This window comes from Capricornis sumatraensis, chromosome 5 (genome assembly GCF_032405125.1).
Source record: "Capricornis sumatraensis isolate serow.1 chromosome 5, serow.2, whole genome shotgun sequence".
NCBI classification, from domain to species: domain Eukaryota; kingdom Metazoa; phylum Chordata; class Mammalia; order Artiodactyla; family Bovidae; genus Capricornis; species Capricornis sumatraensis.
In genome coordinates this window covers 97,237,057-97,261,158 of record NC_091073.1, presented here as the reverse complement: position 1 = coordinate 97,261,158, position 24,102 = coordinate 97,237,057, and the positions used below count along the sequence as shown (strand labels likewise).

The 24,102-nt window shown below is 42.9% G+C and overlaps 1 protein-coding gene across 2 annotated transcripts in view; it reads left to right on the top strand.

Moving 5' to 3' along the window:
- Positions 1-19,946, top strand: part of RBM28 (RNA binding motif protein 28) — a 31,814-nt gene extending 11,868 nt beyond the window's left edge. For both annotated transcript variants that reach the window (XM_068972928.1, XM_068972927.1), the window contains 11 exons: positions 896-968; positions 3,099-3,208; positions 5,762-5,835; positions 6,831-6,966; positions 7,984-8,048; positions 9,769-9,927; positions 12,984-13,133; positions 13,454-13,528; positions 15,944-16,200; positions 16,768-16,867; positions 19,317-19,946. In XM_068972928.1, coding sequence (XP_068829029.1) covers positions 896-968; positions 3,099-3,208; positions 5,762-5,835; positions 6,831-6,966; positions 7,984-8,048; positions 9,769-9,927; positions 12,984-13,133; positions 13,454-13,528; positions 15,944-16,200; positions 16,768-16,867; positions 19,317-19,451 — 1,334 coding nt within the window. In that variant the 3' untranslated portion in view covers positions 19,452-19,946. The remainder of the gene's footprint in view (positions 1-895; positions 969-3,098; positions 3,209-5,761; positions 5,836-6,830; positions 6,967-7,983; positions 8,049-9,768; positions 9,928-12,983; positions 13,134-13,453; positions 13,529-15,943; positions 16,201-16,767; positions 16,868-19,316) is intronic.
- The last annotated feature ends 4,156 nt before the right edge of the window (positions 19,947-24,102 follow it).

Below are 24,102 nucleotides of genomic sequence, written 5' to 3'. Positions count from 1 at the left end.
GAGGACTGAGAGACCTTTTATTCTGCAACCAGATTCAGCTGTCTCTTCTTCACTAGGAAAAATAACTGATAGACACTAATGAGAGAAAATTAATTTAAAATATATGTGTGGTGCAAAAGGATGTAACACAGAAAAGTAAAAGTTCCTCACCAGTCCTCCCAGCAGTCCCCCAAAGTTCAGTTCTGTTCAGTTCAGTCGCTCCCCCAAAGTAGCCTCTGTTATTTCTTTTGTATCCTTCCAGAAATTTTCTTCATATATATAAGCATATATGTCAATTCTTAAAATCAATGAATCTCCCTTTAACCTAAATCCACAGCCACTTAAGGCCCTTTCCCAGAAACAACCTGATGGGCTACAATCCATGGAGTCGCAAGAGTGGGACACAACTTAGCAAGTAAACCACCAGACAACCAGGGTTTCTTGTGTATCTGAGGATAGTTAATATAATACTTCCGTAAGCTAAAACATGAATGTATGTGCACTGGTGTAAAGTGTAATGTATATTTGTCTATGTGAATGTATTATTTTTCTCTTCGGATGTTCTACATTTTACATTTCTAGAAAGTTTACCATCAGACAGTGTAGGGGAATCTCTTTCTCTCTCATTTCCCCCCACACCCTTACCACAATGAATTTCATCTGTCTTTTTTGATTTTTGATTTTTGCCAGTCTTCGGTGAAAAATAATATCTCATTTCTGATGCTATGTCTTTCTTTAATTATGAGTGAATTTGAGCATTTTCATATATTTAGTTGCATATCCTTTGTTCATTTTTAGTTGGATTTCTTCTTAATTTATGTAAGATCTTTATATATTTAACAACTTAGCTCTTTGTTGTAAGGCTGGCAATAGTCCAAAATTCAGTTTGTTGCTTTTCTTTTTACTTTGAATATAGAAGTCTCAAAGAAGAAGAGGAAGAAGAGGAAATTACCTTCTGATGTGAATGAAGGAAAGACTGTCTTTATCAGGTATGACTTTCTATCTGGAGAACTGCTGTTTCTGTCACCTTCATAAGTTTTTCTTCTCTTCTTCCTCTCTCCCTTCCTTTCTTCTTTTTTTTTCACTAATTCTGTTAGCTAGGCCAAAAAGTTAGATACATGTAAGACCATCAGCACATCTGCCTAGGAACGTAGCACCACTGAGAAACGTGTAGGAGAATCAACTATACACAGGAGGTAAGCAGCAGGGGTCTTTGTATCTTGTCCCCATTTAGATGTCATTCTTTGTAATTGGGGTGGCGTCATTGGAACAAATGAATTCTTCAACTATTATTAATAGAAGCGTCTTGCTTCTGGCCTTTGTTTTAGGGTGAGTGCTGGGGAGGGATTGTACCTCTTGTCCCTAATTCTCTCCTCATGCCTGACTGATCTAAAGTCATGTCCATAAAGTGAAGCATCCCATCTGTTTCCTGGAAAACCGAGAGAAGGGGATACTGTGTCACGTTGCCTTTGCTGTTTCAGTTGCACTGACTGCCGTAGGTTGGCATTTTCAGGAAGTCGGGATGTCCTTGGCACCCCTCAATGGCCTTTTCGTCCTTTCTTGAGTACCATTTTTGCTCGGGCTATTTGGGTCTTATTTTAGAGATTTCTGTTTTATTCTCTTGTACAGTCTCTTAAAGATGGTCTTCATTATGCAAGTAATTTATGTTTATTGTGGGAAATTTAGGAAATGAATAGGCAAAAAGACATACACACAGAATTAACTTTCATCACTACTCAAGGAATACCCACTCGTGTTCATATCATAAATACTTAACAAGGATGATTTCAGCTTATACGTGCTGTGCTGTAGCCCATTGTCTTCCTTTATAGCACGTCTCCATTTTTTTTTTCTTCTGTGTTATTTGGAATTTCCATATAAACAATTTCATGTTTGTAGAGGATTCTGTGTAATAGGAATGAGGAATGTCACACTTAGAAGCCTGTGACCTCAGTACCAAGGATTCCCTTCCTTATACATCTTTTTAATTTAAAGAGAACTTAGGAAAGTAAAGGGATGGAAGAGAGAAGGCTATGAACACGATGAGGCAAATTAGAAGCAATAATGTAGCTAGGATGTGTCTTATTGTAGAAAATCTTTTTTATCTTGGTTGCTCAATAAGATAAAACAATTTATGGAGCTGTTAATTGAGCAAAAGAGAAGTAAAATTGTAGATATTTATTTGGAACTCTTTTTCTTGCCCCTGGAAGGCTGTGTATAACTGGGTTAAGAACCTTTACACTGTGTTGAAATTTAGTAGAACAAAATCCCCTTCTAACATTTTTTAATCCCATCAAGGGAAATAGTAGTTTTCTCTCTCTCTCCCCCTACCCTTTTTTTTTTTTTGTACTTAGCTAATAAACTTTACCATGTTTGGTTTTGAGTTACTATTTTGAAGGATTCTCTGACTTTTGTAAAGTTTTAACTGAAACCTAGATTTCATAGGAGTACAGAGGAGACATTGAGAGATGTTTGATTTCTCATTTGCTGTCAGTCTTTTGGTTCTAAGGGAAACTAATTTTGGCCAATTTAAGTGAAAAACCTGGTTTGTCGGATGAACGTTAGGGTAGCTCACAGAATCAAAGTTGTCAAAGAGCAAACCTCCAAAAGGGACCTTTGCTGGGTCCTTTGCTGTGGAACACTGTGTGATCCTTTCTCTGAAGACACTCATTCTTGTTTTATCCCTTGTTAAGGTATAACATGTATTCTGTAAAGTATGTGTACAACCCAGTGACATTTTTCATATATATAGCCACAGATATACATATACCTTTATATGTGGAGATACATATATATGTTACAGAACATTTTCAGCTCCCCACACTGCTGTTTTGAGATAAATCTGTATCTGCAACTTCCGGTCTTTGTATATGTGTGTTCAAGTTTTATATTCCTGGGAGAGAGAATCTGATTAACAGAGGAAGTTCAGTCGGTTATGGCCAGTGGCCAGAGTCATACATCGGTGGCCTGGCTAGTGGAGGTCACCCCTTGGTGCTATCCTTGGGGAGGGTGGTTCCAAGGAACCACTCCAGATGATGTCTGACTCATTCACCTTGTACTGGAGCGCAGGGTCTCACTTTTGTAACTGAGCTCTCTTGTGACCTGATTGTCCTCCATAGAAACCTGTCCTTCGACTCAGAGGAAGAAGACCTTGGAGAGCTCCTGCAGCAATTTGGAGATCTTAAATATGTCCGCATTGTCTTGCATCCAGACACAGAGCATTCTAAAGGTATTTGCTGTCATCTGGTTAGGCCCAAAAGGATTGAGACCACTGCCATGGGCACTGACTAGGTTACATGAGGGCATAATGTGTGCCCTCCGAGGGGTCCACCATTATCCAGGTTTCTGTGATCCATAGAAGCACCAAGGACATTTCTGAGGTTGTCTTCCAGTGATGTCAAACTCAGCATCTGTCATGGTGTTGCCAGCTGTAATTTTGTCTAAGCTTTTTAAGCTCTTGCTTATTTACTTTAGGGTAATGAATTTCATTTGTTGTTCTTTGAATTTCAAATGTGATAGCATCTCATGGGTATTAATCATTCCACAGTGCTTGAAATTAGGGAGCTATTTTTCAGTTGCTTTTGTTAGTGAGGGAAGCTGATGGAAACTTTGTTGCAATGCCAACAGTCAAAAGGAAAAGCAGAAGTACTGCCTTAGTGGTGGTGCTGGTTTTTTTTTTTTTTCCCTAAGCTGTTTCTTTTGAGCTAAAGGTTGACCACTCCTCATTCTAATATACTGTTGTTAGATAAACATCTTTTCAACCCATTCATAATCTTTGATTTTTATCAAGTGCAATTGTTCTGCTAAAGCAGTGACTTTTTAATTCATTCTGGTTCTTGATCCCTTTGAGATCTAGCAAGAACTCTGAACCCTATCCTCATAAAAATGCCATTTCTGAGTGTTTTGCAGCTCTCTGGAGCCTATCTATGGATTAATTACTTCCATTCTAAATCTTATTTTCCAGTTTGATGAAACCTGATCATTTTTAGTTTCATTAGCTTTAGAAGATGTAAAATGAGGTAGTATAATGGAAAGGTTAGGTTAGGGGTCTAATCCCAGCTAAATCACCAGCTGGGTGATTTTTTGGCACCCATTTAACCACTGTGGGCTTCTGTTCCTTATCTGTAAAATGAGTGGGTTCAACTAGAGTAATCACTTAAGGTGCCTTTAGCTCTGATACTCAGTTATACTTCTTGGACCTTCTCCATTTTTATTTTTCTGAAAATGGGTGACTAGAATTGCATAGAATGTTGCAAGTACTGTCTGATACTGCTTGACTTTGGTCATCTCTTTTATCTCTTTCTGAGTGCCCTAATGTATTGGGTTGACATTTTTAGAATGGAGTCTGTGGTTGAATTGCTCAATCTCTTTCTTGGTCTGTTAATGTTAGCTGAGAGTTAATGGTTTTAATAAGCATAGTTTGTTTTTTTTCCCCCATGATATGTTATCTTTCCCTAGCTCATATTAGATTTTCCTGGCACTTTCTGCCTGCTCACACAGCCTTGGCTGCCTCCTACCCCTCATCCCTGTTAGCTGCTATTTTGCTGCCTGGAAGGGGCTAAGTAATATCTGAAGACTTTTGGGGAAGTGTTAAAACTGACCCAGTAGATACCCTGGAAATTCCCATGGTAACATTCTTACCCATTCAGAGAGAAGAACCCACCTCATTTTCTTCACGTTGGACTTCTTTCTGTATTACTTGTTGCTTCCTATTGAGTATCTTCTAATGGTGGATGTTATGGTACATGCTTTGGATGTAGAAACAGCCAAGAAACATGAGCTTTCTTCCTGAGACGTTCAAGTCTTTTGAGGAAGATGCTCCCTGACATCCATAATAGAAATGGGAGTGGAGGATGGCTGGGGTGGAGTGTGGGGGCAGGGGAGGGATGCAGGGGTTCTTAGCTCTGCCTGCAGGAGGCAGGGAAGACCTCACTAGACGAGGCCTTTGGCCTGCCACATGCGTCCTTGCAGTTAGTTGGCTGCCATTCATTCTGAGAGGGGCAAAAGCTCAGTGCCCCAGTAGCTCTAGGAAATATGGCACTGCCTTCCTCTGTGAGGGAAGAATTAAGGTTTTTAGGAATGTTAACAAAATATTATGGAACTTAATTTTTTTTTTTAGTTTACTATAAAGTCAACTTTTTTTTTCCCTTATAAAAGGTGCTTTTTAACAAAAGCAAAAGATTAGGATAGTTGATAGGTCCTGCCTCTAACCAGTGAAAGGTATGCCTGTGGAAATTCTATAGCAGGAGTCAAAAGCTGAGCTCATGACTTTCCAGTTCACCACTATATTCACAGGATAGAGGCCAGGGACTTTTACTCCAGGAACTAGACCTGCCCTCATCTGATGCCTCCTTAGGGACTCTGATGATAGTGAGATCTCTAGTTTCAGGCTTAAGTGATTGCTGCTTCATTTTTTTTTTTTTTTAAGTCCTCTAACAAGCACGTAGAATGTGATACTGAAACATTAGGCTGGGATTTCTCTAGTATTTCTTGTGGATATTTCTCATTGCATGAGATGGTGCGACTAAAGTTTCTAAGAAGCATTAGAAAAGATGAAGGCAATAATAATAAAATTTCATTATGAGCAGGTGTGCTGTCTTGCCTGTCTTGAACCCCTGGTGCTGGACACAGTGCTTTTTAGTTAAGTTTCATTGTACTTAACACAATGGTGCTACTACCCCTTCCGCTTCATGCCAGGCTGCCACCATGCATAGTGTTGTCTTTGGCTTCCAGGTGGGCCATGTGAGCCTGGGATCCCACTTAGTTTTGTCTCTCTGTGCAGGCTGTGCATTTGCCCAGTTCATGACTCAAGAAGCAGCCCAAAAATGCCTTGAAGCTGCTTCTCCAGAGGCCGAGGTAAGGAAGACATTTCTTTTACTCTGTAATTTAGGTGATTGCCTTCCAGGGGCAACAGCTGATATTTCCACAAAACTTTATTATTATTGTCAATGATGTGAAAATAATAAAGCTAAGACTTATTGAATGCATAGTGTGTGTTAGGACTTCCCTGGTGTCTCAGATGGTAAAGAATCTGCCTACAATATGTGAGACCTGGGTTTGATCCCTGGGTGGGGAAGCTTCCCTGCAGGAAGGCATGGCAACCCACTCCAGTATTCTTGCCTGGAGAATCCCATGGACAGAGGAGCATGGAGTCTATGGGGTCACAAAGAGTTGGACACGACTGAGGGACTAAGCACAGCAGAGTGTGTGTTAGGCACTGAGCTTTACACGCATGACCTTGTTTAATCCTCACATCAGTCCTATAGGTGTTTATAAGATGAGTAATCCTTTATAGGTGAGGAAGTAGGTATAATAATCTATATTATGGGTCAGTTTCTTATATCAGTCTCTATCCTAGGCTGATGGCGTGAAAGACTGGGACAAGAAGGGATTAAGGCCATCTATGAAGTGGAGTAAATGTTTGAGAGAGAAAGTGTGTAGGTGATAGAGAATTTTTCTGTGTATTCTATAACCAAGTATAAATTGTTTTGAGCTGAGTTATCGTGTATTGCCATTGTCTCTTAAATTCTCATGAGTAGAGTTATCACTACTGTTTCATTAGATTTCTTTAGCATACTATAAATTTGCCTATTTACAGATCGTTTTTCTTAATTTGGTCCTTCTTTCGGACTAATCAACTCCCTGAAAACGAATATGTGGCCTTTGCACAGCTGTGCTAAATACTGTTCAGCTCAGTGATCCACTTGCATCCGGCTGGCCTAAAACATCCTAGCAGCGGGGGTCCACACAACAGTGGGGGTTTGCTGGTTTCCCTTTCCTTGGTGCTCCTTGTCAGGTGTTTAGTTTCTACTCACCATGAATTTTAAGAGAGAGGTCGCAATCTGTTTCAGGGTGGCGGACTTAAACTGGATGGCCGGCAGCTTAAGGTTGACTTGGCAGTGACCCGTGATGAGGCTGCAAAACTCCGGACGAAGAAGGTGAAGAAGCCGACTGGGACCCGTAACCTCTACCTGGCGCGAGAAGGCTGTGAGTAGTGGCAGGGAGAGGGGAACCAGGCTCTGGAGTAGCTGGCCACTTGCCATGACAGCAACCTGACAGCAGTATGTTTGGAGCATGTTTCAAATTAAAAGCCCTGCACCCTCCTTAATGGTGGTATACTGTTATTATTGTACTTTAGCAGATGTAGCAGATATTCCACTTTAACAGAAGCACAGCTTTCTGATAGGAAGCCTTCACCCAATTCATGGATTAGCCACTCCCCATTCTCCTTTCTGACTGATTGCCTTTAGACCTTTTCATCAGAAGATTATTTCATCAGAGGGAGGAAAAACCCAAATTACCTTTGTCCCTTGTCATCATTTCTGATAGGTTTTTTGAAGGAGTTGAAAATTATGACTAAAAGTACTCTTTTGGATTACTCATGGATTTAAAATATGCACTGAGCACCTTTCCCTTAGTGTCAGAAAGATAATCAGAAATTAGCTTTAATTAAGACAAACGAGAGAATTCCTTCCTTTAGGTCACACAGTACTGCCACCTGCTGCACAACCTTACCGCCCGGACTAGCAAATGGGAGGCCGTTAACCTTGGAGGCCGGGCCCGGTGTTATACACTGTTGCTGTTCTCTTGGCTGGCTTATCTCACCGCTTAGAAATGGCTCCCAAATACATGAGCAGGGAGATTTCCAAGGACAGGTCATAGGTAGAGCATATTGGCATTCCAAATGCCTAAAATGTACTTATTTCCAAAACTTCCTTTAGGCCTTCCCATCTGACTTTGGGCACGACGTGAAATTTTTTGAAGGGAAGGAAGAAGAAGAACAAAATCACAAAATGTTCAGAGTTTTAGTCCTTGAGAGCAGCTCGTAGACAAGAACTTAGCCCTGTAGCCTATTTCTGGACCTACCCAGATAACCACTGTGTCCTGGCCAGCATAGTCCTCTGGGCCCTCTATAGAGAGCTTGCATCATTCACATCACATTCCTCTTATTGCTCAGTGAAAATTCCCTTGCTGATGTCTTGGCCTTTTTCCCTCTTTCTGCAGTGATTCGTGCTGGGACGAAGGCTGCAGAGGGTGTGAGCGCTGCTGATATGGCCAAGAGAGAACGAGTGAGTAGATTAGGCACCAGCTTCAGATTCTGCAGGACTTAATATAAATCAATAAATAATAATGCTAAAGGTGCTCATCAAAGAGCCAAGCAAGTATCGGTCACAGGTGCTACTTATACTATTGTTGGAAAACATGTGTACAGGTGGAACAGCCACTAACCTGACGTTATACATCATACCATGTCAACATTATGTACTGGGTCTTATTCTTTGTTTTTGTAATGCTCAACAGTATGTGTTTGCCAGATAGTATGCTTTTAGATCATGAAGTAGACAGAGGCTCAGGCTATATATAATTAGGTGTCAGTATAAATGCAGAATAATATGAGAAAGGAAGGTCAGTGTGGGCTAGAGTAAATAGGGAGGGAAGTGTGGATGTGTGTCTTGGAAGGGAAGGATAGGATGTATTTTGGTGGAGGGAGGGTGGTATCTCCAGATTATGAAATCATTTTAGGAAAACCCCATACTATGGGATTTCTAGTGATAACTAATATTGTTGAGTTCCTTTGCTGCTTAGCAATCTTGGTTCCAATAATTTTTGCTTTTGCCCGTATAGTTTACTTTCACAAAGCTAAGCCAGCCTAGAATGCTAAAGATGCATGATCATTAATAGAATTAGCTCCGGAGCCTGGAAGTGCAAAAGATGACGGACAGAGATGAGAATATAGTGACGGCTGGAGGCAGCATGTCTTTTCTGTGCAGGCTCTAGATTGGTGTCCTCGACAGGTGTTGGTAGTGAGCATCTGGAGATCAAAGTATGTGAGGGGCATTGAATGCCCTTTTCTGATCACAGTGCGATAGTGACACATTTAATTCTCCTTAAAGTGAATTTCCCTAGCAAAAGGCTCACTAGATTATATGCATTATAATTAAACAGCAGACACAGCTTTTCCTGGGAGAAAAATCACACTATTGAATTTAAGCACGATAACCCTTCAGATAGCCCTTTTAATATTCGTTTCCAGGGTATTTATTTTGTGAGTTTCTGTAATAGTATCTTTACCAAGTAAGAAGTGGCAAAAATGAAACTTGATAAAAGTTTAGCTTAAAACTTTTCTGCTGAGCTGCTGTTAAGAAACAAGTCAGGAGAAGGTCACCCTTTCACTTTAGAGAGAGGTTGTCCTGGGGCCAGTGCTTTGTGCAACATAGGTCAGGCTCTGGAAACTGTTTGTTTCTATTGACATTTCTTTGCCTCAAGGTGGCAGAGTTGAGACAAGACAGTATTGTGTCGCGTATTCTTTAAGTAAATCCATTTCCTTTTGGAAGGAGTAAACAATCAGTTTGAGTTGGTGGATAGGTAAGGACTTGGCATAGATGTTAACTACAGTATTATTTATTATTTACTCTGGGCCAGATTTGAGCTTGGGATTTTATGCATGTTACCTTATTTCAGCCTCACATCAGTACTGAAAAATCGGTATTATATTTTGATCTGCAGTTCTACCCTGTAGGTGAAATTATTGAGGCTTAAAAAGTGTTACGTAACTTCTCAAATTCAGCCCGACTCCATGATCTTATCACCCACCTGCCCTCTTGCCGCCTCGAACCTTTATTTCCCTATGTGCTGGGCATCACCAAAAGGCTGCAGCATGGGTGATTCCCTTATCTTTTCTAGATGTGTGGTTACTGGATTGGGGTCATGGTTCTTTCCTGTTGGAGAATTATGTGCCTGTATCTTTAAAGGGTGGATTGTACTGTTAACAGTTTGTTATTTTTTCAGTTCGAGCTGCTGAAGCATCAGAAACTCAAGGACCAAAATATCTTTGTCTCCCGGACCAGGCTGTGCCTGCACAATCTCCCAAAGGCCATGGATGACAAACAGCTCAGAAAGCTGCTGCTGAATGCCACCAGAGGGGAGAAGGTGGTGCGCATCAAAGAGGTGAGAGTTGGCCCTGCCCACTTGGGGCTTCAGTGCTCGTCCTGGGCCAGAGCACATGTTTATTTCAGGCTATGGTGCTAGTGGGTTTCGCTGATGGCTCAGCAGTAAAGAATCCACCTGCATTGCAGGAGACATAGGAGACGCAGGTTTGATCCCTGGATCGGGAAGATCCCCTGGAGGAAGAAATGGCAACCCACTCCAGTATTCTTGCCTGGGAAATCCCATGGGCAGAGGATCTTGGCGGGCTACTGTCCACGGGGTCACAAAGAGTCAGACACTACTGACGCGACTGAGCGCGCATGCCCAAGGTGCTAGTAGATTGACACATTTTCTTTTGGGCTCATTGTCAGCACACAAGACTGAGTTTAGTGATTTTCATGGTTTGGGGAGGTTTAAAAAACTTTTTTCCCCTCTTCTAAGAACTGCTTTTCATATCTGACCAGTTGCAGCAGAATGTGCAGAAGTATCTGCGCTCATGACTTAATTCAGCAAGCATTTATTGGGTACCTGCTGCATTCTCAGCATTATACCAGGTGCTGTAATGTTAGTTTTCTTGCAGAGAAGATAATCTATGTTCTCTGCTCCTTAGAGGAGCATTTCACTACCATTTAGGCTCTTGCACTATACTAAGTTCTCAGTGCCCTGTGGTGAGCACAAGGAGTCACTCTGGTCTTCGGCAGTTGTGTTAGACAAACTCTGAATTCACACGAAGACTTAGTCAGGCTCTGTATGACTACAGGAACTGCTGTCCTGCCCCCGCAGCACCCCCACATGCCTGTTGTGGCGTTTATTACTACACTGTCCTGTAATTGTTCGTCAGTCATTTCTCCCAACCACACTGAGCTCTTTGAGGGCAGGTGTCATCTCATTGTTCCCAGTTGTTGGCATAGTACCTGGCACATAGTCATCTCTTGATCAGTGTTTATTGAATAAGTAGCATAGCCAGTATTATGAATCTGCTTTGCTCTGATTCATCACCATAAACTATTTTCCTACTCCTGGAAATCCTCTTCAAAATGTAAGATATTGCTATTCAGGGAATTATAGGAAAGAATCTGAACATAGCTGACACCACTCTTGGTAAAACCATTCAAAGAGTTACTGTCATAAGAGTCAGTTATGCAATTTTCTCATCAGCATCTGCAGTACTTAGTAAGAGCCTGCATATCTAACACCTGTCATTGCTTAGAGACATGTATGTGTGTTTTACAGTATTTGCATTATATTGAATTTTCTCTTTAAATCTTTTGTATGTGTAAGTATAGTGTTCAGCTAAGATAGTAAGCTTTTTGAAGATCAGAGCCTCATTTTATGCTTTTCTTTTTTTAAATGAATACCTGAATCATTTTACTATACACTGAAAGCTAACAACATTGTAAATCAATTATACTTCAATAAAAATTTTTTAAAAAGCAAAAAAATCAGTTATATTTTCTTTTGAAATACAATCCAAATTTCTTAATCACTAAGAAAGCTAAGGAAAAAAAGAGTATCAAGACACAGTTTCTATGGCTCTGTTATAAGCGTGCCAGACGAGCCACAGGTTAATATAAATGTTCATCTCAAAAATAAAAACAACCCACCAGTAGTGCCAAGGGATGGAGTATTTAGTAACATCCCCACTGAGGATAAGAATATTTCCACGTTGTTTTGAGTGTACAATTTTGATGTTTTGCTAAGGTGAGTCTTCATCACATACCCCTTCATCGATGCTGTGCCCAGCCAGTCTGCCATCTGCAGTGGGCCAGTATCTCTTGATGGCCCCTCTTCTAGCTACGGGTGGTAATCACTTCACCTGCTCAGTACTGTCCTGACTCAGTCCTTTCATTCTTCTACTGTGTTCAAAAGACTGTCAGCTTCTTTGCCTTGGGCATCACAGTCATAACTCTGAAGGTCCAGAATAAATCTGGATCCAGGCGGCTAAATTCTCAAATTGGCAAAAGCTGCCATTTTTATGTAGGTTGCTAAATAGCCATGGTCCTGCCAGGTGTGCACTGACTCCGTCGTCACCTGCTCCCAGAAAATGGACTAGAGGCCTTTGGAATGGTCTTACCATCCAATGGTCTCACTTTGGCTCTGAGCATGAAGTCGAGGGTGCTGTGCCATGCTGCATCGAGGCGAGACCTGGCCAGGCCTAGGGGCGGCAGATGAGGAGACTGGAGGGCTGCGCAGCGTGTCTGGCTGCCAAAATGCTTTTCTCGATTTCCCTGCAGTACATGGCACCGTTCTAGGCACAGAGTGGATACTGGACATATACCAAATGCGGCATCCACATGTCCCTGATACCTAGACTTCTCCATTACCCGACAAACACAGCTTCCTGGGAGTGAAACCCTGTAAATGATCAGTTTTCCCAAAATACCCCACCATTCCTCAGTGCCCCAAGATGCCTGGTACAGCTTAAAGTTTTAGGAAAAAATCATGCAAGAGAAGATCTGAGCTCTGAGCAAATACAGGTGAAGCTCCTTCCTGTATTTCTGAGGCTATTTGTTGGTCAGGATCTTCCTCATGCCAGAACTTTCTTATCTAAAGCCATCAGGCCTTCATCCTTCCCTTCTTGAGTAATACCTCTTTTGAGTGACTTCTTCAGTGAGGAGACCTGCAGACAGCACTTGAGGCCTGGGGCTGATCTATATACCACCCCAGGTACCACGCACCTCTCGGCTAGCATGTGCTGTCATGTCAGTAGTTACCATTAAAATTCTTCCTTGGGAAGTTTCTCTGCATGCTTATTTGGAGGTCTGTGTGGATGTTTGTAAACCCTTAGAAAGCAAGAAAATACCTATTTAATGTGTTCTGTGCTCTCAGGTATATTCTAATAAAACAGACATTCATAAGTGTTACTTCAGTAAAACTCTTGTGATGGTGATATAGATGAAGACTGTTTCAATAACCTGATTTCTTGTTGAAGCTGTTAAGGATCTTTATCCTCTATCTATGGCTGATTCATGTCAATGTATGGCAAAAACTACTACAATATTGTAAAGTAATTAGTCTCTAATCAAAATAAAAATAAATCCTCTAACAACTGTTTCTTTTCCTCACTGTACTGGTAGTGTCGGGTGATGCGAGACCTGAAAGGAGCTTACGGGAAGATTAAGGGTCAGTCCTTGGGCTACGCCTTTGCAGAGTTCCAGGAGCACGAGCATGCCCTAGCGGCCCTACGCCACATCAACAACAATCCAGAGATCTTCGGGCCACAGAAGGTGAGCCTTGTCCTGGGGCGGGGAGCCTGTGCTCCGGGGGCCATTTATGGGAAGCCCTCTGACACTTGTGTGATGGGTAAGAGCGGCAAGGCCTTGGAAAAGTGAGCGGTGATTCAGGTGACGGGATGATTGGAGGGAACTCTAAATTGGGTAGTCTGCTTGCTGAACCAGTCCCTTGCCTTTAGGCAGAGGGAAGTGAGCAGCACCCTCTGACTTGCAAGCAAGAGGGTAGTGGGGGCGGGGGTGGCGAGCATCTCAGCTCCATTACATGCAGAGATTAAGAAATCAAATGAATGACAATCTGCCTCCTCCTGTCACAGAGACCAATAGTGGAATTCTCTTTGGAAGATCGAAGGAAACTTAAAGTCAAGGAACTGAGGATCCAGCGCAGCCAGGTACAGAACTGAAATTTTTTTCTTTTCTCTTTGCTTTTTAAATTTTGGTAATGTACGCATCACATAAACTCTACTGTTTTTAAGCATACAGTTCAATTTTTTTTTCAGACCATATTTAAACTCCTGTTTTGTTCAGTTGTGGTTCTGTTCCCTTAAATTAGGTCTCTGCCTTGCTAGGTTCTTGGGTACCCTTTCCTCTTAGTTCCCTAGAACTCTGCAGGCCGTCTCTCCTCTGCTGGGCTGGCTGGTGATAGCTCCACAGAAGGAAAGGGAGAGGAGAATCAGCCCGATGCTGTTACTGGTCAGCAGTGCTTGCACTGCCTGTTTGGTGATGGTACCTGTCAGAATTAATAGCCAAGGTTAAGTTGTCCGTTACCTGTAGATTTCAGCTCTCTCTTCCGTAATCCTCTTTCCATCCTGTATGCTCCAGAGGTGTGATGCCTGGTAGTTTCAGTACTGTTTCTAATCTAGTGTAGTGTAGAGGAACTCTGGGAACAGGAAGACTCATGTTCAGACTCAAGCTCTGCCCCTTTCTGAGTTCCTTGGCAAGTTACTCCCCCCCTCAGCTTCAGCTTCTGGTTTATAAAAATAGGTTTAATATCATCTGTGTTTAACATGTGTAAGTTGTCTCACAAGCTACATGGTCAGTACACAGTCGGTAGTTACTCTCTTGTCCATCATGCCACAGGACATAGAAGGCCAGGTTATTCTTGATACCATAACTCTTACAGATCTCATCGATACTGTACCTTAACTTGGATATATACCACACATTTGCTGTGTTCTGGGTCTTTATGATGTATATCATGAGCATGACCCATAGAAGAGGAGTTTCAGTGATTCATACCATTACCCTAGGTTGGAAAAATCTGGGTTCTGCTTATTATTTAAGGCAGCTTTGTCATTGTAGTTATAGAATTATTTACTGCCTCAATCAGAGGTGATTCTATAGCTTCTGGCTTAAAAAAAAATTCAGGTGGCCTTATTTGTTGTCTATACTTATGTACATACCTGTCTTTCTGTGTAGAAGTGCCCCTTTCCCCTGACTCAGGGATACTTCTCAATCTCCATACTCATATTCCCCAAGTAGCATTTCCCCACCTCTCTCAGAAGAGAGAAGACTTTATTACTTGTGCTTTCATGAATGTCCTTAGGCTCTTTTTTAGTTTTTTACTTGGTTTATATCTCTTTTTTCCACTGGGCTGTGAGTTCTAAAAGGTAGACACTTCATTCTTTCATCTGTACCCTTACCACTAGAGACTGGCACATAAGAGGCATAAAATAGATCTTTGTTCTTTCTCCCACTATGCCTGTTTAGATTTCTGAGGTGAAAAGGATAGAATAACATTATTATTCTCGCATTGATTTCACATGAATCTTCTTTGTCTTACCCCACTTGTGCAAAATAAATATGTAACATACTTTATGTCCTCCTCATGTCTTTTCCTTATCTTCATTTATTTTTTTCTCTAAGGTTCTTCCTTTTTTTTTTTAATGTGGATTTGAGTTTCTAACCTGTCATTTTGCCTTTTTTAGTAAATTCATTTAGTATTTCTTGCAATGCAAATCTACCAGTGATAAATTTCCTTAATTGTTTCTTGGAGGTGGGTAGGTGCCTCACCGAGCAGCTTGCAGGGTCCTAGTTCCCTGACCAGGGATCAAACCTAGGGCCCTGTGAGAGCACCAAGTTCTAACTCCTGGGCCCCAGAGAATCCCCAGATTTCTTTAACTTTTGTTTGTCTGGGAAAGTTTTGTTTTTCCTTCACTTTTGAAGGATAATTACATGGATACAGAGCTCTAGGTTGGTGATTGCCCTGCCATGCACACATACTTTAAACACTTTATTCTGTTTTCTTCTTGCTTACATAAGGGAAATCCAATGTAATCTTAACTTTGTTCCTTTGTGGGTAATGAGTTTTCCCTACCTCTGGGGAAAGATTTTTCTCCTTGATTTCTTGCAATTTGATATGATATGCCTAGACGTACTTTTTTTTTTTTATCCTGTTTGGTGTTTGTCTGAGCTTTCTGAATCTGTGGTTTAGTGTCTGTCCTTAAGTTTGAAAATCTTCAACTCTCATTGCTTCAGGTATTTCTTCTCATTCCCATTACACCTTTGGCCCATGCTGCTGGCCCTTTCTTGTTTGTTTTTTTGCTGGCTGTTGAGTTTGGGATGTACCTACACTGTCCCCTCGTTTCTGTGTGGGAAAAGGAAAATGGTTGTTTTGTGTCCCCTACCCAGTAACCCTCTGTTACGATGTCAGGGCCTGTGAACTGCTTGTGTTCACTTTCTTAAAGTCTCTGACTATTTGGGGGAAGAATTCCCCTTCTCTCACCAAACTAAGTCCTCTTCTCCTGAGTGTTTCCAGCAAATAAATCTCACCTAGTAACCAAGTAGCATTCTCTCGTCTTCTGCAGCAAAAAGTGAAATCCAAGCCTGAAACTGGTGAGCCCCAGCAGGTACTACCAGAGCCTGGGAAAAAGCAGCAACAGAAAGCAGCTCAGAACCACATGCAGAAACAAAACCAGGCCTCCGTGCAGCAGAAGAGGACGGCGGACTCTGTCTCGTGGGCAGGGTTCCAGACCAAGGCCGAAGTGGAGCACGTGGAGCTGCCTGATGGGAAGAAGAGAAGAAAGGTCCTGGCGCTCCCTTCACACCGAGGCCCCAAAATTAGGTGAGATGTGGCATGGCTTCTCAGAGGGTTTGTCTTACTTCACCGTATTCCCTCTTTGGGGCTTTTGTGTGGATAAAAGGGATGCTGGTGCTCCAGTCCCGCATGCAGTATCTCTATGCCGGCAGTCACTCTTGGACCAAATGGAGGCCAGAACAGGACTGGCCTTGGGCACCTCAGAGGAGCCTTCCAGGGTGGGCTCTCATGCAATTTTTCTCCTCCTCTGAAGCGCTTCCTCTTGTCTTGATGGCTGTCTCTAGTAGGAGGCCCACCTACTTGAGGTTTCTGTCTGGAACAACAGATTAATGCTGTCAACAAAAACCAATCTTTACGAAATTTTTGTTAAGTAAACAATGGTTTTTGAAAGTCCCTTGAGGTTTTTAAGCCAAAGCAAAAAGACAAGTATACAAATGTTGAGCCCTAGGACATTCTGTTGCAGTATCCCTTGATTTCTCAGGGGCTTAGAAAGAGCCAGTGTGAGAAAAGGCCTTTTATCTTTTGGGCTGAGAAAACCTCAGGAGTGCCAATTAGAGGAAGAACTCAGGGTGACACTTGACCACGTTGTTTCAGGTTGCGGGACAAAGGCAAAACGAAGCCTCTCCCTCCCAAGAAGCCAAAGCCCCAGACAAACCACCAGAAGCAAGAGAAGCAGAAGTTATCTTCCAAGCAGGTAAGTTCTGTAGGCCCTGAGGCTTTGGTATGGCACAGCTCTGCCGGGGTCGGCAGCCGCTTGAGCCTTGATTAGTTAAGCAAAGGAAAAAGCTTCTTCTAGATTGCAGTTATGTACAGGGCTGCAGATGTGGAGGTACACAGTCCTAAAAGTAGGGAGAAGAATACAATGAACCCCATGATTTTGTTACTCTGCTTCAACAATTGTCTTGTTTTACTTACCCATCCCCCACCCCATCCTGTGAGTATATTACAGTGCACTCTACCTCACTTGTAGATGTACCCCACGTAGAAAGGTATCTCAGGATTCATCTCCAGCTGATTAGGCCTTAAACACACATATGGTGGCTCAGGTGGTAAAGAATCTGCCTGCAGGGTGGGAGACCTGGGTTTGATCCCTGGGTTGGGAAGATCCCCCTGGAGAAGAGAATGGGTACCTACTCCAGTATTCTTGCCTGGAGAAGTCCACAGACAGCAGAAGCCTGGTGGGCTGCAGTTTGTGGGGTCACAAAGATTGAGACACGACTGAGCGACTAGCACTTGCTTTCACTTTAAACACACACATACAGACACATGTTATGCGATCATCACATCTAATGCAATTAATAAGAAACCCTTACTAGCTAATATGTGGCCCATATTAAAATACTCCCAGTTACCTCAAAAATACATATTTTTAAGTTGGTTTGTATAAATCGGGTTCCAAACAAAAAGCCTGGTTACTTCCTCGACCAGGGATTGAAGCAGTGCCACAGCAGTGTAAGTGTCGAGTCCTAACCGCTGGGCCACCAGGGAATTCCCTGTATTCGTTTTTTAAATCTCTTATATCTTTTTTCCCCTATAATATCCAGTTTTCCTTACTACACCCTTTTTTCCATGCTATCGATTAGCTGGATCACCCAGGTCCTTGGCCTGTTAGAATATATTACCTTTCGAATTTAGCTGCTTTCTTCCTTGTTGCTATCATTGAACTTGTTCCTGTAGTACCCCATGTTGCTTACAAACGGGATGTTAGCTCTAGAGCCTTGATTAGATCTAGGTTCAGTTTTCTTGGTGAGAGTATTTCATAGGTGGGGCTGTGTGCTTTCTGTTGTATTGTACCATAAGGTGCATAGTGTCTGGTTGCCTCTTTTTTTTTTTTTTTACTTTTTATTTTACATTGGATTATAGCTGATTAACAATGTTGTGATAGTTTTAGGCAGACAGCAAAGGGACTCGGCTACATATACATGTATCCATTGTATACGTGGGTCTAGGCTGCCACATAACATTGAGCAGAGTTCCCTGTGCAATGCGGTAGGACCTTGTTGGATATCCATTTTAAACAATACTGCAGTATGTGTCTGTCAGTCCAAACTCCCTAACTGCCCCGTCACCCCATTCTTCCTTGCTTGCTCCATTTTCGGTGATGCTCTGATTCATCAGTAGCCTTAGAGATTGTCTGCTTCATCTCTCCATTTGTAAAGTCTTAGCACCCGTTGATGATTGCTGTTTACTTAGATCTGTATTTCAGTACGAGTTGCAGAATGTAATTTCTTAATTTTATCAATCCTTATGTGTTTTTTAAGTAAAATTCTAGAAAAAAGAGCCTTCCCTTATCAACTGTTTGGTTACCAAGAAATACCATTTGTGTAGGAAAAGCAAGGTAATTGCTTGAGTTTGTTTTTTTCTTTTTATCAGTTCCCAGAGTAATGAGTTGTTGTCCTACCAACCTTCTCTGAGAAAGTAAGGCTTTTGTAGCATTGTGAATTCATGAGTTTCTGTGTACTTGACATGTTTCAGCCAGATGCAGTCATTATTCTGTCCCATCTGAGGCCAGCAGAAGCCCCTTCAGGTTGACTCCTGAGTCCTGATGTAACCTTGCCTGTGGTAGTGTCCTTGCTTCTAACACAGCGGGATGTCCCCACTTACCTATTACTTTGTCAGTCCTGGCATTAGCTTCCAAGGGGCCCTGGCTCTTTTTAGTAAAAAGTGGTAGTCATGCATTCTTGATCATTTGAGCTCAAATTTTCTTTTTTCCTTGCCTCGTTCCTTTATTTTAAGGGTACAAGATGCATTTGCCTTCTCATCCCACTCAAGGAATCCGTGTCTCTGGGAGGCCTCTGGCCCAGCAGACTATCTTATAGAGGTCTCTTTGAAGCCCTGTCATCCTTGGTGAAGGAAAGGGCAAGCGAGACCATCTGGACTCGAGTCTGACTCATCCTTGAGATCTGTGCGAGCCTTCGGGAGTTGGAGTGGGAGCGGTGTTTTAGCGGGGTCCTTCTCCTAGGCATTCCTGGTCTGTTTTCTCACCAATGGATGATCATTTTGGGGTCACTCCCTGGAAGTCCCTCATGTGGTGGACAAGATCTCTGAACCTAACTCTCTTTCTCCCTTGGCTGGCCTGAGGGTAAAGTAATGCTTAATGCTTGAAACTGATTATCTTATGTTTCCTTTCCTTTCATTTGTAGGTACCTAGAAAAAAAGCTAAAGGAAATAAGACAGAAGTTCGCTTCAACCAGCTGGTGGAACAGTATAAGCAGAAATTATTGGGACCTTCTAAAGGAGCTCCTCTTGCAAAGCGGAGCAAATGGTTTGACAGTTGATGCTAGAAGACTGGGTAAGAAGCTGGACTGTGTGCATCTTGGTAACGCTTCCTCCCCCCGCCGCTTGTCACTTACGAGGGAAGAAGCCCCCTGAGAGCACTGCCACTTCGGGATGTGAACGTCTGGACTTTGGTTCCTCCTGTGCGTGGTTAGCTAACCACAAAGAGGAATATCAGAAAAACTTGTGATGCTTTTTACATATTCTGAGTGAGGTTGTGTCTATTAATTCTTACCCATTTTAATTGTGTTTCTCAAATGGAAACAATTATAAAAAGCATTCTTGCCTGCCGAAGTTTTAAGATGTATGTTTTGTTAAGTGTCTTCTCTAAATGAGATAATTTGGGGCTCTTTGAATAACAGACTCTCATTTTTAACACATGTGACTTCTTTATTATAATTTATAAATGTCTTTAATATTCCCAACTCTCGTGCAGTCATGTAGGTCTACATACTGCAGGAATTAAGAAAGAGCAGAGAAAAATGATTTCCAACCTAATCTCTGAGGTTGGGAGAAACTTGGAAAGTAATTGAGGGCATGGGGCCTGGCCAGGAGCAGCACTTGATAATTGTCTGCCAAGTGAGTGGGGAGTAGCTGGTAGTTAACTTGAAGTCAGTTTGCAGTGACCCACAGACACCAGCCTGGCTGGTGCTAGCCTGCATTTCCTGTCTTCCAGTACCACCTCCTGTGGACTCAGAGATGTCATGGGTAGTGGAGAGAGCAGTGAGCAGGCCAGAGAGAGGGAAATACTGCACAGAGTTCTTAGTTCCCCAGTCCAGTCCGGTGCTGTCATGAGAGATGCTTTCTTCAGAACCACTGCTGACCTAGGGATATCACTGTTTCCTTGCAGTGTCTTGGGAAACCCGTGAATGCTCAGAAATGCTCTTAACTGGCTTAATGATGGGTAAAAGAGAGACCATGAAAATGCTGAAAGCTTTTGGAGAGAACTCTGTGTGCAGAGTTACCTTGAGACTGTGTGACCTGGGGAATCCTGGCAGCAGCTTGGCAGCCCGTCAACCCTAGGATGGAGTCAGACATGTTATTAAGGGTGTATTAACGCATAGAATATCCACAGCCTGTCTGTCCTTTGCTCTGTTTTTCCTTCTCCAACTCTCTGCCCACCAGACAGTTTTTCGCCTGTTGTCCAAATATCTATAAATTAACCTTTAAAAATAATCTTAACATTTAGGATAGAGAACAGTTGGTGTTCATTCAGATAGCTTTGCCAGATTTTCTCAGATCCAGATGTTTCTCCTGACAGGTTTAGCAACCTGGTATATTTAAAACGTCATTCAGTTGCCCGAAAAGTTCTTTTAAAAGTTCTAGGGTGAATCATCCACTTTCTCAACACCCAGATTCCTTGTGTAACGTCCTCCTTGGGGGCACGTTACCACCGGTTATCTGGGCAGCCTCTTATGCTTGCCTTGGGAGTTTTAATGCAAGGAGAATTGTGCCCGCTTCTTCACTTCAGAGCCTGATGTTTCATGAAATGGAATTTTCTGAATTAAACATGAAAGTGGACTTCTGGGCTCCTTGGTTCAAAAACAACGTCAAAACAAACATTTCATTTAACATCCAAGACTGAAGGCTGTCTGTCAGAACTGTCAAGTGTCAGATTTTCTGGCTCGATTATGTAGCAGCTTGCCCCAGAGATACTTCTTTTAAATAAAGAGTCTTAAGATTGTGTACTGGCTGTTTCTTTGCTTTTTTTTTTCATAAGGGGGTGGTGTAAGGGGGAGACTCGGTCGATGTGAAGACTCTGCTTTGATCCACAGTGTACAAGTCCCTTCCTCTAGACTCCGCCTGTGGCAAGGATTCTGCCTCCACTGTCTTGAAGTGAGGTTTCCAACTCCCTCTATTACAAAGTCAGGACATGTGAAGTTGTTCTTGGAAATACTTCCAAATGTCCTCTGGTATGTTTTTGTCTTGAAAAGAGGTGTTCCAACTAAAAATTCAGAGTACAGAACCTCAAGGCTCCAGAGAGCTCCTTCTCAGCATGTATTTGACCTTCAGTCATCTGAGGAAGCAGGAGGTCACTTAGGCCTCTGTGAGTGCTGACCACTCAGAATCTTCGGTTCATAGGCCCTCTGGCTGACCCATATAGCTAGTTCATTGCTTAATATTCTTGTCACTCACTTTTTGAGAAGTGACTGACAGGCTTCTGCCAGTTTTGTCGTGTAACTGCGACGCTGCCCACTCAGCTTGGAAGGTTCCTGAGACTCCTCCATGGACTGCCAACACCACGGCAGGAGCCACATCATCAGACTGAGGATTCCCGAGGTAGGACTGCACTTCCGTCTATCTCATGATGCTCAACTGTGCTTTCTCTCACTCAGTCCTCACTGGCACTTAAAGGGCCAGGATAAGGTTGCTTTGTTACCTTCGGGCAGAGTAAAAATTTCCAAACCTCTCTTTGCCCATGGTTGACTAATTTAGCAGTTACACAGATGCACTGTCTTATTTTGGTTCTTTTGTGTTTGTCCTGACGCCTCTTCCTCTCCAGGATTAATTGCAGAGTGCGAGACTGCTCATTGATTGGGATGTTATTCAGTGGCCCAGCGGAGGATGAGGTATAAGTACACCTACAGTGACTTCGGCTCTTGATTCTGAACTGGTGTTTGGCTGCAGACGGGCTTCTGTGTGGAGTAATATAGTGGGAAGAATGTGAAGGACAGACTGACTCGAGCTCGGTAATTCTGAGAAGGAAACTGCAGAGTCACCGGAATAACCTTTTGGACCACCCCCAAATGGAGCATTTTGATGGATGGTAAATCCAATTTTCCTCAGGCTTGTCCACGCCACCCAGAGCCTGCTGCCTTTTGTCAGACATAAGACTTTACTGCTGCAGAGTCGTCCCGGGATCTCCTTCCCTGGCCTTTTGACAGAAGGGAAATCCTTTTTGTCCTTGAGGGCAGGGACTATATTTTACACTTTTCTATATACCCTGCAATACTCAACAATGATTCACCCATCGTAGGAATTCGTTTAACTCCATTGAACTCGCTGGAACAGAAGGCCATCTGTTCCAGGGTTTAGCGGGGTTTGTGAAGGACAGCAGAGTCATTTCCTGGGGTGATGTATGTGAAAGGGATCCAAAATACAAAGTGATAGAAAAGGAGTAATAAATTGTTGGTCACAGTCCCTTGAGCATGCCACCTGTGTTCTCTTTGCTGTCCCTTATCCATGCCAAACTGTCCCTCTCCACTCATATCCACCATTTCTCCCTGGGACCTTCATCCAACGCAGGGCATTACAGCCCCTTCCCTGGTCCCTGACACTTTCTGGTTGGTGCCCTACTCTTTCTGTAATATATGCAACTAGCTTACTAGTCATTTCGTTGGGTCTGACCTCCCCGAGTAGACTGAACCCCCATGATGGCAATCCCAGTCCCAGGGCATGGCCGATGGTGCCCTTAGTGATTGCTAATAAGGGTGATGAAGATAAGGGGTACAGCAGTCACCCGCTGTAGTGACATCTCCCCAGCCTATCACTTGAAGTATTTCCTTTTTTCTTTCTAGTTCAACCTTGTTCCTCATAGTAGGTGCTCAGTTAATGTCAGTTCCTGTCTCATTTTCATCTTCCCTGGACTACTGTCTGAGCCTCAGTCCACAGCAACTTCCCTCAGATAATGTTCAGTCTGCCTTGTGGCTGGTGCCCATCCCATTCCTGTCCCCCTCTGCCCGAGGGACTCCCAGCCCTTATGTACAGGGCTGTACATTAAAGGCTGTGTGCAGAAACCCTATTAAGAAGCTGATTCTCAAGTGTCACCTGCTCACTCTCAGCCTCACTACTTTCCCCTCTTATTTTCCTCTGTCCTGGGTCTGCCACTCCATTCTCTGCATGCATTTTTCAACCAAAAGATACTCAGGTGCTGGGCTTTTGATGAGGTTTTCCCCTTGGAAGTACTGCAGGACAGATGCTTTTTATTTTAACCTGTGTTGGGGAAGACCCTATCGTGGCAGTTGGCACCTCAGATGGAGGAAGAAGTCCAGAACATTGTTCCTATAAGAGGATTTAGGTGTACCCTTCTTATAAGATAGTGTCATATTGTGATTTATAATTTGAAATATATATTTGGTCTTTGTCCCTGTTCGTGGAACAGAGGTTCTAAAACTCTTGGAACTTCCTGTGCAGGGAGCAATAGAGGTGTCTTGTTATAAGGTGACTTTTAGAAAGTCCCTAAAGATGCCAGTGGAGCCAACCCAGCGATTGGAGGGTTGGAATTTTCAGGCCTCACCTCCCATCTCCCATGCAGTGAAATGGGCTGAAGATTCAGTCGTCAGTGCCCAGTGATTTAATCAATCACACCTCTGAGGAAGCCTCCATAGAAACCTGGAAGAACAAGGTTCTCAGGACTTCTGGGTTGATAACGTGAAAGGAGATCTGGGGAGGGTGGCTCACTTGGAGAGGGCATGGAAGCCCCCCACCCCTTCCCAGTGCTTTGTCCTGTGCATCTCTTCCATCTGGCTGTTCCTGAGTTACATCCTCTTAGGATTAACTGGTAATCCAGTTTCTCTGGGTTCTGTGAGCTGCTTTAGGAGGGGGTCACTGGAACTGCGATTGGTCAGAAGCACAGGTGACATCCTGAGTGTGTGATTGGTTTCTGGATTTGAGGGTGGGGAGCAGTCTTAGGGGACTGGGCCTTTAACCTGT